This window comes from Rhinoderma darwinii, chromosome 2, assembly GCF_050947455.1.
Source record: "Rhinoderma darwinii isolate aRhiDar2 chromosome 2, aRhiDar2.hap1, whole genome shotgun sequence".
Lineage (NCBI taxonomy): Eukaryota > Metazoa > Chordata > Amphibia > Anura > Rhinodermatidae > Rhinoderma > Rhinoderma darwinii.
The window spans coordinates 376,686,655-376,699,349 of record NC_134688.1 but is presented as its reverse complement, the minus strand read 5'-3'; the positions used below and the strand labels follow the sequence as shown (position 1 = coordinate 376,699,349).

The 12,695-nt window shown below is 39.9% G+C and overlaps 1 protein-coding gene across 2 annotated transcripts in view; it reads right to left on the bottom strand.

The window, feature by feature from the left end:
- Positions 1–2,413: 2,413 nt before the first annotated feature.
- Positions 2,414–12,695, bottom strand: part of SLC35A5 (solute carrier family 35 member A5) — a 30,368-nt gene continuing 20,086 nt past the window's right edge. Inside the window, exons 3-7 of one of the 2 annotated variants that reach the window (XM_075853909.1) lie at positions 9,001–9,099; positions 7,660–7,793; positions 5,547–5,614; positions 3,865–4,612; positions 2,414–3,213 (exon numbers count right to left, since the gene is read on the bottom strand). In XM_075853909.1, coding sequence (XP_075710024.1) covers positions 3,145–3,213; positions 3,865–4,612; positions 5,547–5,614; positions 7,660–7,793; positions 9,001–9,099 — 1,118 coding nt within the window. In that variant the 3' untranslated portion in view covers positions 2,414–3,144. The remainder of the gene's footprint in view (positions 3,214–3,864; positions 4,613–5,546; positions 5,615–7,659; positions 7,794–9,000; positions 9,100–12,695) is intronic. The other variant, XM_075853908.1, reaches the window with a different exon arrangement.

Sequence of the window (12,695 nt, the reverse complement as noted above, 5' to 3'; positions counted from 1 at the left end):
GGCATGTGGTGGAATGGGTGGACAAATTGCTGGGAGGGGCTGGTGATGATCCAGCTGTTGTGGTCCATGTGGGTACCAACGACAGAATAAATGGTAGGTGGAGGAGCCTTAAGAATAATTTTAAAGAACTAGGCTACAAGCTGAAGTTAAGGACCTCCAAGGTTGTATTCTCAGGAATACTGCCTTTGCCATGCACATCACAGGAAAGACAGCGGGAGCTCAGGGAGTTAAATGCATGGCTTAAGTCTTGGTGTAGAGGAGAAGGCTTTGGGTTCCTAGAGCACTGGGCTGACTTTTCATTGGGGTACAAACTGTATTCTGCAGATGATTTGCACCTAAATGGAAGGCGGTCCGCTGTGCTGGGGGAGAGAATTCTAGCTGGGGTGGCGGAGTATTTAAACTAGGGCTGAGGAGGGAGTTCAATGTAGAAAATAAAGGGGTAGTTAGGTTAGAGAGTGGAGAAACAGACTGTGAGGAGAGGATTAGGCAACAAGTTAAGGAGATCCTTTCGTTACAAAACAGCAATGAAAATAAAAATGCCCAAATAATCACATTTCTGATAATGAAAGTGAAACATTTAAAGGCAATTTAAAGTGTATGTTCATAAATTCGAGAAGTCTAGAAAGCAAAATGGGGGTGCTGGAGGCTCATAGAGGTCTAATGGGTAAATTAAGGACTATAGCTTTAGATAGTATAGTTTGTAATTGGATTGAGAATTGGCTCAAGACCGTATCCAGAGAGTTGTGGTCAATGATTCCTACTCTGAATGGTCCCTGGTTATAAGTGGTGTACCCCAGGGTTCAGTGCTGGGACCACTATTATTCAACTTATTTATTAATGATATAGAGGATGGGATTAATAGCACTATTTCTATTTTTGCAGATGACACCAAGCTATGTAGTAATGTTGAGTCTATAGAAGAAGAGGTTGGTGAATTGCAAGCGGATTTAATCAAACTAAGTGTTTGGGCGTCCACTTGGCAAATTAAGTTTAATGTAAAGTTACACATCTGGGTACCAACATCCTGCATGCATTATTTGTCTTAGGGGGAGCTACACTGGGGGAGTCACTTGTTGAGAAGGATCTGGGTGTACTTGAAAATCATAAACTAAATTACAGCATGCAATGTCAATCAGCTGCTTCAAAGGCCAGCAGGATATTGTAGTTTATTAAAAGAAGCATGGACTCGTGGGACAGGGATGTAATATTACTACTTTACAAAGCATTAGTGAGGCCTCATCTAGGATATCCAGAAGGAAAAGGTTCAGCACTCCTTGTGGAATATGAAAAAAATCTTCTTTATTGGTTAAAATAGATCGCCAGCGGAAAACTGAACAGCAAACAGTGGACAAGAAACATAAAACATACGTTCCCTCATCTAGGATATGCAGTTAAATTCTGGGCTCCAGTTCATAGAAAGGATGCCCTGGAGTCGGAAAAAAAATACAAAGAAGAGCAATGAAGCTAATAAGGGGCATGGAGAATCTAAGTTATGAGGAAAGATTAAAAGAACTAAACCTATTTATCCTTGAAAAAAAGACTACTAAGGGGGGGGGGGGCATGATTAACTTATATAAATATATTAATGGCACATACAAAAATATGGTGAAATCCTGTTCCATGTAAAACCCCCTCAAAAAAAACACGGGGGCACTCCCTCCGTCTGGAAAAAAAAAGGTTCAACCTGCAGAGGCGACAAGCGTTCTTTACTGTGAGAATTGTGAATTTATGGAATAGCCTACCGCAGGAGCTGGTCACAGCAGGGACAGTAGATGGCTTTAAAAAAGGGTTAGATAATTTCCTGGAACACAAAAATATAAGCTCCTACGTGTAGAAATTTTTTACTTCCCTTTTCCCGTCCCTTGGTTGAACTAGACGGACAGGTGTCTTTTTTTCAACACGCACAGGCGCGCTCACAGTGAACAACTACATAGGCTGGATGGGCACTAAAGAACAAGCACCCGCAGAAACGACACGTCATCAGTGACGTGTCGTATACCATCTGAGATCTCTCTGGTCCGAGACCATGTGATGGGTATACGACACGAGAGTGGAGGAGGCTGAAAACGTGACGTCGGAGGTCATGTGATGAGCAGAAAAAAAGCAGCCAGAGTGGAGAACCGAAGCAAGATTGCATGGTAAGTATATTAAGAAATTGTAAATATGTGCAGTGTGGTAGCAAAAGTAAAAAAAAAAATAATACATCTCGGACAACCCCTTTAACTTTTACATTACCAGATTTTGTGTGTCACGTGCTGGACTGTCATATGCACAGATATGTCATAGTACAGTTGAGTTGGTGGCTTAGAAATATACTGCCTGTGGTGAACCATTATGCTGAGGCAATCAAAGATGGAGAACTGAAAGTTTACTTTGTGTGTAGCTTTCATCTTCCCATTATCCAAGTGTACACACACGCTCACAGATTCCCACACAATGATCTACAGATATGGGTCATCTCCTAAATGCTCAAAATGTATACATGGCAAAAACTTTTTTGTTTTAATGACAACTTTATTATAATTTTATTCTTCCAAATATTGCAATGTAATCAAAGTTGTAAGTGGAAAGATTTCCTGCATGGTAGGTACTCTACCTGGAACAAACAAAGGCACTAATATAAAAATATCCTTTAGAACCATATTGGATTCCCATATTAAGCATTTATGGAATATCAACAGGATATGCCGTAAATGTCTTATAGGTGATGGTCCCAGGGGGACGACGACGACGACACTAGCTTCTATTAGGAGAACGGTGGGTCAGGTGACCTCCGTTTGCTAATTCACAACTGCCGCAGTCGCCATAGAGTTCAATGGAGAGACACTGCTTGCTCCTGTAATTATGCCATAAATAGTTAAGATAGGAATACCCCTTTAGGGCCAGGTTCACACACTGCAGTTTTGGTGCAGTTGCATCCCAAAACCAGGATCAGATTCAGAACCGAGATATTAAAGCTTTCCATTATATTTCTCCTTTATTTAGAATCTGGTTTGTCTTTTCAACCTCTTCTTTTCAATCACTTATCAAAAATGTAACAGTTTTCACCAAAAAAACGCTGCGTTAAAAAACGAATTGTAACAGTTTTCCAAAATACAGTTTTGTTCCCAATTTTCTTTTTGAGTCTGTGCTACATCATATTCATTAAAAAATGTCTTCATCAGTTTCAGAGTCATCGCTTGTTCTAGTTAATTTTTCAAGCTCGTCACCATCCTACAGGTTTAAAAAATAAAAAAAGATAAGATAAGGTTACAAAGCAAAACACAAAATGAAACTTTAAAAAAAATCGGTAGATTTAGCCAAAAATTGCTTATAAAGCCGGCCATACACACGAGAGGAGTTCTGGGCCTGACTGTCTACCAACTCTATCAACTATACACGCTCAGCCAAACGTGCATGTTACTTTCAATGGTAAGAGGGTAATAAGCTGCGGCCACTCCCCACTGGAAGAAGCTCATCTCCAACAGGAACAAAGGATCCATCTGTTGGGGTGGGGGGGGGGGGGGTAGGAGTCGGGAGTGCTTTACATGAACTAAAATGGCTTTTTAAATAAGTTGCTGGTAAACCTAAAAATGAACAGATTTTGTAAATAATTTAATCAGTTTTTATGAGCGGTCATAGATCAGATCTAAACTACACTGCCATACGGCTGTTATAGAGGGCGCTACAGACTACACATTCGAGTTTGGTGCCACAAAACAAATCCGTTATTAATGTCGAAACATTCCTAAAATTTTTATATTTTGGTCTACTTTTTGTAATATAATGACTTTGAGAACACATGACCTGGTATAAACTCTATATAAATAGTTTCTCATGTTTAAAAAGTATACAAACAAAAAGGAAAAACAAAAAAATACTTACACCACAAGAGCGTTCCCAAACATCTCCATTTACTATTTTTAACTTTTCACATGGTGCAGGGCCTTTGGATTCGATTATTCTGCTTGCATTATAAATATATATAGAGAGAAGAACCACAGGAGCTTGGAGAAAGAATTCCAGAGAGGGCTTAAAATTGAATACAAAAAATGACACAATCGTAATTATAACGGTTGTCACTTGTGCTGTGAGTACGTGAAACATATTGTCTCGGAATTTTAGTATAAAAGCCACTGACAACCCGACAAATGCAGTTGCAAAAATGAGAGCAATTGAAAATCCATTATGGCCATAAAAAAATCCACAGGATTTTATTTTACTGAAGTGCTCACTGTGAAGAGACAATGTGAGTCCATTGAACAAAACACCAAACATGTAAAGTTTACTGTTTTGAATAAAAATGCTCTCAGAAATCTGGTCCCCTTCCTTCAGAATTTTCTCACTGTAGATATTTGCCAGAGCAGATATAATACACTGCAGTAAAATGAGAACATGTCCAAATCCAAGGGGGATATATTTCAGGGTACTTTGTACCGCTGGATTACTGGCTTCCTGACTCAAAGCATCAGGCTTCGCCACAACGATACAACTGTTGGATGGTTTCGAGTGGAAAATGTGGTGAACTCCGTGTACTGAGACTTCTTTGTGGGTCCCATTCTGGGATGTGAGGCCCATTATGGACATGAAGAGGATTAGGAGAGATGCCCACTGAACATACGAAAGGTGTCGTCTGGAATAGAAAAACAATTTATTACAAAATATCTGTCTTTCACAACAGGTTTCTATTTTTAAAGGGGACATACTCAAATAATTAAAAGTTGAAACCATTTCTGCGATAATCTGTCTTTGAAAAACTATTCTAACACAAGCCGTTTCATACGAAAAAAAAGGAGTAGGAACCATAGCACACAAGGAACATTCACTTTCCTTCAAAGGGGACTTCCTTCAGTTGCATTCTTAAAAACCGTTTTCATAGCGCACAATATGTGCACTGTTAAGTTTGCATGCAGACATCAATGGTGTAAATTAGTTACGCGCGCACGCACGGTAATGTGAATATTACTTAAAAGCCATAGGGATTTTTTGAGAAGGAGTATGTTTACAAATGTTGGATATGCCCACAGCAGAGGATGAGCAGAAATCCGAGGCTGATACTCCGATCTCTGCTGCGGATCAGCACTAGGATTAGCCCCAGCAATCCTGAGAACGAAGCGGCAACAGAGCTTATTTTTCGCTGCATCCTCTTCACTGTTTTTCCCTGTGCAGCGGCGCACCAGCCACCCGCTGTGCAGGAGCGCCACGGTGCAGGAAAAACTTTAAAAAGGTGATACACCGCTAAATCAGCACTGCAGCCCCTTCATTATCAGGATAGGTGTGGGTCCGAGTGGTCAGACCCCCATCGACCATTAAGTGATATGCCATCACTTTATAACATGGGAATAATGCTTTAAAGAAGAACCAAAAGGGTGTAATAAGACCCAGCAATGTCTTTGATGTAGCACCCAATATTGGAATATGAGGATAGGCTATCAATATCAAAGTCCCGAAAAAACATCATTGATATACCATGGTGCAGAGAATGATGTCCCTTTCTCGTGTACAGTAGCTAAAACAATTTTTTTATTTGATCAGAATGAGTCTATAGACATTTGGTTGGTACATACTTTAATATAATCCTGAAGAAAAACGCAGTTGTAATGATAACAAAATTGGATAGTAATACAGCCATGGCCTAGAAAAAAAAAATACAAATATAATATTATTTGAAATGAATGAAAAAAAAAAAAAAATAGTAAATATTACTAAGAACAAGTCAGGCCACCCTTTTGTTTAATTTCCAGTCATTTTTCAGGGTCATATCAAAATGCGGAAACATTTATCAGAGAAAAAAAATAAACAGCCAAAAGTCTCTAAAAAACTAAGAGTAATATGAAATTGATAAGTCTTTAATTTCTCCACCCTACTGCCACTTTAAGGCCAAGTTCAGAATTTGTGGTTTGATGCAATTTTTAACCCTTTCACGCCGCAGCCCTTTTTCAGATTTTCATTTTCGTTTTTCCCTCCCCACCTTTCAAAGGATTTTTGCGGGACAAGTTGTAGTTTTTCGTAGCACCATTTATTTTGCCGTATAATGTACTAGGAAACGGGGAAAAAATTATTTGTGGGGTAGAAAATGGAAAAAAAACAGCGATTCCGCCATAGTTTTTTGTGCGCCATTTTTACGGAATTCACTGTACAATTAAAACAACATGTTAATTTTATTCTATGGGTCAATACGATTATGCCGATACCAAATATGTGTAGTTTTTTCTATGTTTTACTACTTCTACAAGTAAAAACCTAAGTGTAAAAAAGAAAATGTATTTTGTTTCGCCAAATTCCGAGATTCGTAACTCCTTTATTTTTCCGTCGATTAAGTTGTATGAGGGCTTATTTTTTTGCGGGATTAGCTGTAGTTTTTAATAATACCATTTTGGTGTAAATGTGACGGTTTGATCACTTTTTATTTCATTTTTTGAGGGAGATGAGGTGACCAAAAAATAGAGATTCTGGCGTTTACAAATTTTATTTTTTTTACGGCGTTCACCGTACGGGTTAAATAATGATATATTGTGATAGTCCAGACTTTTACAGACACGGCGATACCAATTATGTTTATTTATTTAATTGTTTACTATGCTCTAGGGGGAAAATGGGAAAAGGGGGGTATTTTGAACTTTTAATTTTTAATTTTTTTTTTACACAAAAAAAAAACTAACAACTTTATTTAACTCATTTTTTATTAGTCCCCCTAGGGGACTTCAACCAGCGATCGTTAGATCGCTTGCACGATATACTGCAATACTAATGTATTGCAGTATATTGTGATTCTGACAGTCTCCTATGAAGCCCTGCCGGAGGCAGAGCTTCATAGGAGTACCAAGATGGCGGACCTGGGGGACTTCGTCAGACCCCCAGGCAGCCGTGTGAACCAACGTCTCCACCAGATCTCGCTGCGGGGGTGCCGATGAGACGTTACAGGGGGTCGCCCCCTGTTTTTAGTAATTTAAATGCCGCGATCTCTATTGAACTCGGCATTTAACGGGTTAAACAAGCGGGATCGCACTAAAGCGTGATCCCGCTCGTAACCCGGAAGTGTCGGCTGTAACACACAACTGACACACTCGCTCTATGGAGCGGACTCAGCCCGTGAGCCCGCTCCATATTCCCCCACCCGGCGTGAACCGTATATATACGGCGGATGTCGGGAAGGGGTTAAACCTCATTTTCCACAGCCTGAAAACTGCCGTGTATAGAAATGAATGTCAATAAAATTTGTAAAAATCTCATTCATAATTTGCACTGAAAACGCTTTTTCAGATCACGAATCATTCTTCGGTGGTTTGAAGAATTTTGTGCGTATCAAAAAAAGGCATCCGAAGGCTAGATTCACATGACAGAGTGCAAACTCGGACATGAAAAACAGCCGTTTTTCATGTCAGAGTTGTACCCGTGCAGGACCCGTTTTCACGGATCCCTCATGGACTTCAGTCTATCGAGGGATCCGTTAAAACTGAAGAAAATAGGACATGTTCTATTGTTCAACGGACCCTTCACACGGTCGTTGTTTTATTGGCCGTCACACGGACGTATACATTCTATGGTCGTCTGGATTCGGCCTTAGAGTGTTTATCCAAAGTATAGAAAAATGTATCTTAAAAAGAAATGCAAATCCAAATAGAATACAGCAAAACATCACTGACAATACAAAATACTGAATCCTTATTAATCACTTACAGGCTGTAGATAGGTCAGGACATAGAAGATGATCAGATTGTCTAAAAAGTAAAGAAACGCAGGCACAGCCCATTTTATGTAACGGCAGAATTCCTTCAATGTAAAGCATGAAGAGCATCGCAATGATCGCCTTTCTGAAAAGTATAAAAGCAACATAGAAATATTCTGGACGTATTGCAATAATAATAAAAAAAAAAGACTAAATGGAATACAAGATTAGAAGTAGTCCTGTTTAGTACCAATAGAACCATTTTAGCTTTAACAACCCTGTAGTCAGTTTCTAATAGACTTTCACAAACTGGTATATTAGTGCAGATGCCCTATTGCAATCTATTCTTACCCCCCCTTGGGGCCTGGCACACGTTGGTGATGAAGTGAGGAATCGTGCTTAAAGCCTTGTGGGGGTTATCATCTGATTAAACCCGTGTCTGCAGGTTAACAAGAGAAGTGGTGGGATAGGGGACCGAGGGAGTGGAGTAACACATGAATGCAGGATCTGACTACAGTAGGAGTTTGTAGTCTGTAACCATGGAGACACATTGGTCTGACCGGGAGCTGTAGACACAAAACAATAGGATATTTTTAAATCAAGTCCATGTGCGACCCTGCGTTTTTTATTTATTTGTGTTTTAAGATTTATTAGAGCGCTGCAGTTACATGCTGTAATCCTACGTCATTGGTAAAGTTTATGGTTTCACACCAGTGCAGGAATGGGGTCAATAGGTAAATTATATTACTCACATTGAAGGAGTTTATGTAATAAGAAAATGATCGACAAAATCACTCTGAAAGTTTGGTCATGCTGGATACTATTCAACAACCCGGACTCATTTCACTCCATTTTTATGGTGGCATATTAAATCTTTCTTGTACCGTGTCGTAGAACTACATATTCTTCTCTCCCCCCCTTTGCTCCTTTATTTTTTTTATTTCTTCTCTCATGTATCCTTCTTCCCCCTCTCTTTACTTCTTACTGGTGTTTCTTCACCTTGCGCCACTTGCCTTGTTCTCAGTCTTCCATGATGTGCATGCTTATTAGCACCCCTACCTTATGCGACTTTACAATGTCACACTCTCGCTGACAATGTACCATTTCTTTGAATATTTTACAGATCTATTATCCAGTCTTTATTGTCATATGCTTCGTTGCATTGTGTTTGTCTCAACAACTTGCTGCATTGAAAAGGGCCTGATAATTATTCTGTATTAATGTTATGTGTTCTAAAACGGTATTCTGACAAGAACATAAATAAAACCCGTAGTCACAGCTGCCGGGCTACAAATGAGGTGAACACTAATGTATTGCGTTCTAACAGTGGAAAAACGCTGGAGACAACTTACCTTTCACAAGAACTCGAAAGGCCATTATCATACAAAATAAGAGCTTGACAGCCTCTGCGCACACATTGACGGTGGCTGGAACATAGTCGTATGTATTCTCTGGAAAAAACCAAAAGCACAAGTCTATACAAGTTTGGTTTCAAGAGCTCATGCCCCGTATTTAATCGATGGTGAAAAGCTCTAAGAAACACAATTTTATAAGATAATAGGACTTTTTTTTTTTTTTGCATACATCAAGAATTTGAGAGCATTGTTGAACAAATACAATGAGCTATCTTGCATGGAGAGGAATGTTGTGCAGGTAAATAGGAAATTGCTAAAATCCCAAGGCTAAATAAGGTGAGTGGATAAGCACAGTGACCCAGTCACTCTTTACATTTATAAGAAAATGGTAGCCGTTTAAATCAATTATATACATTGCTTAACCCCTTAAGCTCCAAGCACCACAGCTGTATTCAGGATCCATATCACACAAATCCCAAAGATGACGCCCATAACTTGTTATGGGACCATAATGCAACTCTATGTGCCTCAGATTTCAAATAATCAAATCTGTGTAGAAAAAAAAATAAAAAATAAAAAAAAGTGCCATGCAGCATCACATACCATATTTTGAAGATATTTGGAAGCATTGCTTCTAGGGTAGAATATGCTGCCTCACGGTGGCACAAAAGCAGGAAGTTAGTGTGCCAGCATACATGGTCTATGCACCCAGCACTGCCATGTGAATGAGCCCTATTAGATTGATGCAGAATGACAAATGCATACAGGCCTGTGATCATTTTGATTGCTCCCTCTAAATGGTTTCTGAAGGGGGCTGAATATTTTTTTTTGCCCCTACTTTGCCCCTACTTCCTATTATTGGTCATGCGGCACAACTCCCTGAAGCCACAACTCCTTACGCATAGGGACCGGCACCCATTTAGTACTTTGTTGATAGGTCAATGTACAAATGCTCTAATGTAAATGTAGTGTGGTGTGGGTGGAGGTGTAGTGACATTACTAGTGCAACCGTGGCAAACAGCATAGTAAAATTATAGATGTTTATACAAAGTGGATGGACCTATAATTTGGATACAGTCCATGGTCAAGTGATGACACGTCACCCACGGCTGTTCGTTTTCAGAGTAGGAGACAGAGGCATAACATTTTTTTTTAAAGATATATTAGTATATAAATATCTAAATCAAGCAGCACATTTCTATAGAAAACCCCTTTAAAGTTGGAGTTGTCAAAACTCAGTCTACTAAAAAAATAATTCTAACATTTTAGGGAATGTGTGCAATTTCTGATGAAAGATCAACTTTATTTGAACAGCTGAGTGTCTAGAGACATCTACAGCTCAAAGCTGGTAATGAACATCAGCGTCGTTCACAACTCCTCCGTCAAGTACGCTCTGTACTTAAAATAATAAATCAAATAGATGTCAATGTAGAACTGTATTCATAATTGAATGTAAACTTATTTATAATCGTGCAAAATGATGACCCTTAATACCGGAGTGTAGAATTACCTTTGGTGAATAAAAGACGTAAAGTCGCAGGTAGAGTAATAAACATGTAGAGGTTTGAACAATATGAAACATTTTTTTGTGTATGAAACTATCACAATGAATGTTCAGATGAAAAAAAAAAAAAAATCATGTCATGGTTAAATGCCATCCCTATCTGATTGGTAAGGGTCCGAATGCTGAGACCCACACGGATCCCTTGAACAAAGAGGCCATTCCCAAACAGATGCTGTGCAGAGAAGAGTCCCATTCAATTGATCAGGGGTGAAACTGCCCTAAAAAAAAAACAAAAAAATTTTAGGTATCAGAGTAAGATTTCAGCGGTTGATCTCCCACTGATCAGATAGTAATGGCATATCATAGCTATGGTGGGAAGTCCCTTTTAATGGTCCAATGTTTTTTTTAAAACTTTCTTCAGGATTTTTAATGACACTTAGTAATATAATTCTGTTGAAAATGTAGTCACAAAGAATAAGAATAGAGGTTATAAATCTGGAAGGAGTATTTACTGTGTGCATAGATGAAGGTTGCATTATCCGACATCCTGAAGTGCATGTTAGGCAGCACAATAAAGCACAACCGTTAAGGTTAGAAGAGAAAAGTAACTAAGGAAACAACAGCTTCCGCAGAGTCGCAGGATTGCAAACCTTGAATACATCAGCATGAAGGTCTAAATTGTATACCACACAAATATATACAACCATACATCGGATCAGGGGTGTTTGTTAGGCGGGAGGCAGCCACCTAATAGGTTGCAGCGGCTCCCTCCAGATTGGTCGTCAGAAAAGATTGCGGCCGCCGATAGACAACGGCCATAATGACCTGACAGAAGTCTCGATACAGCACGGGACTTCTCTCAGGATTTTACCGGCGGCCAGGACGGAAAATACTTGCTTTATAGCAGCATCTGTGAGATACTCCCCACAGAAGGATATAAACGCCAAAAAAGGTGCCAGTAAGGAAAAGTAGATACATCTGAAGAAGGTGGCGAATTATTAAATGGGTGAGAGTGCTGGGCGCCTGAAAGGGCCGTGCTATGTCTCTATCCCAGGTCTCCACAGATGGTCGAGACACCATGGCGGTTGCATATCGCTTCTCCTAAGCCTCACACATCCAGGCAGCAGAGAGATAAGATGGAGAGCGTGCATATTTTGCCAGCTCTATTAAACCACCAGTGGCTTAGCAGGCTCACTTGAAATATATACCAGACACAAGGCTACATTCACACGACAGTGAAAAAAAATGGCCATTGAAAACTGATCGACGGTCAGTTTTTCATGGCCATCTTGCATCAGTGTATCTCTAAATTTTCATCAGTTTTCAGTCCGTCTGAATGGCCGTTTGCCATCAGTTTTTCATGGCTGTTAAAATAAAGGATGACTTTCATCTGTCAGGTTTTTTTTTTTGTCCCAACCCCGTGAAAACACAACAGTGCCTATGTAGATAGTGCTGAAATGTCCCTATAGATAGTGCCACAGTTCCCACTGTAGATAATGCCCACATAGTACCAGTGCCCACATAGTGCCACAGAGCCCACTATAGATAGTGCCACAGTATCCACATATAAAGTAAAATGGTGCTCACATATAAAGTGACAGTGGCCATTGTAGATAGTGCCAGAGTGCCAATTGTAGATAGTGCCAGTGTCCATTCTAGATAGTGCCACACCCCCCATATAGCTCCCCCGGTAGATACCACCCCTCTCCCCTGTAGATTGCACTACTGTAGCTCACTGTAGGAGCGGAATCCCTCTTGCCGGGGATTCCTCAAAGACTTCCATGGGCTCAGCGCTCAAAGTAGCGTTGTGTGCGGGGAGCCCTCAGCCAGGATCAGTTTTTACCAGCAGTTACAAGCATTGTTTCCTGTCACACAGCCGTTCTTCAATGTCGTGTGAATGTAGCCTTAGGAAGGGAATTACATTTTTTCCTCCCTCAGTCACAGAGAGTACACTGAAGTTTCCTGGGAGTCTGAAAATGTGTCCAGATACGCACCCTGGTCACAAAGGGGAAAGTGCAGTTACTTACAAATGTCTAGAGTAGGGTTGGTGGGTAAGACCCCTCCCCGAGTCCTCTTAAAGATGAGCAATTGAGGACTATTCAGAAGTCAGGTCCACCTTAGTTATACTAAAAAAATAAAAAAAGGCCTACCTACGCATATTGAAGGGACAGATATACAGGCCCTAATA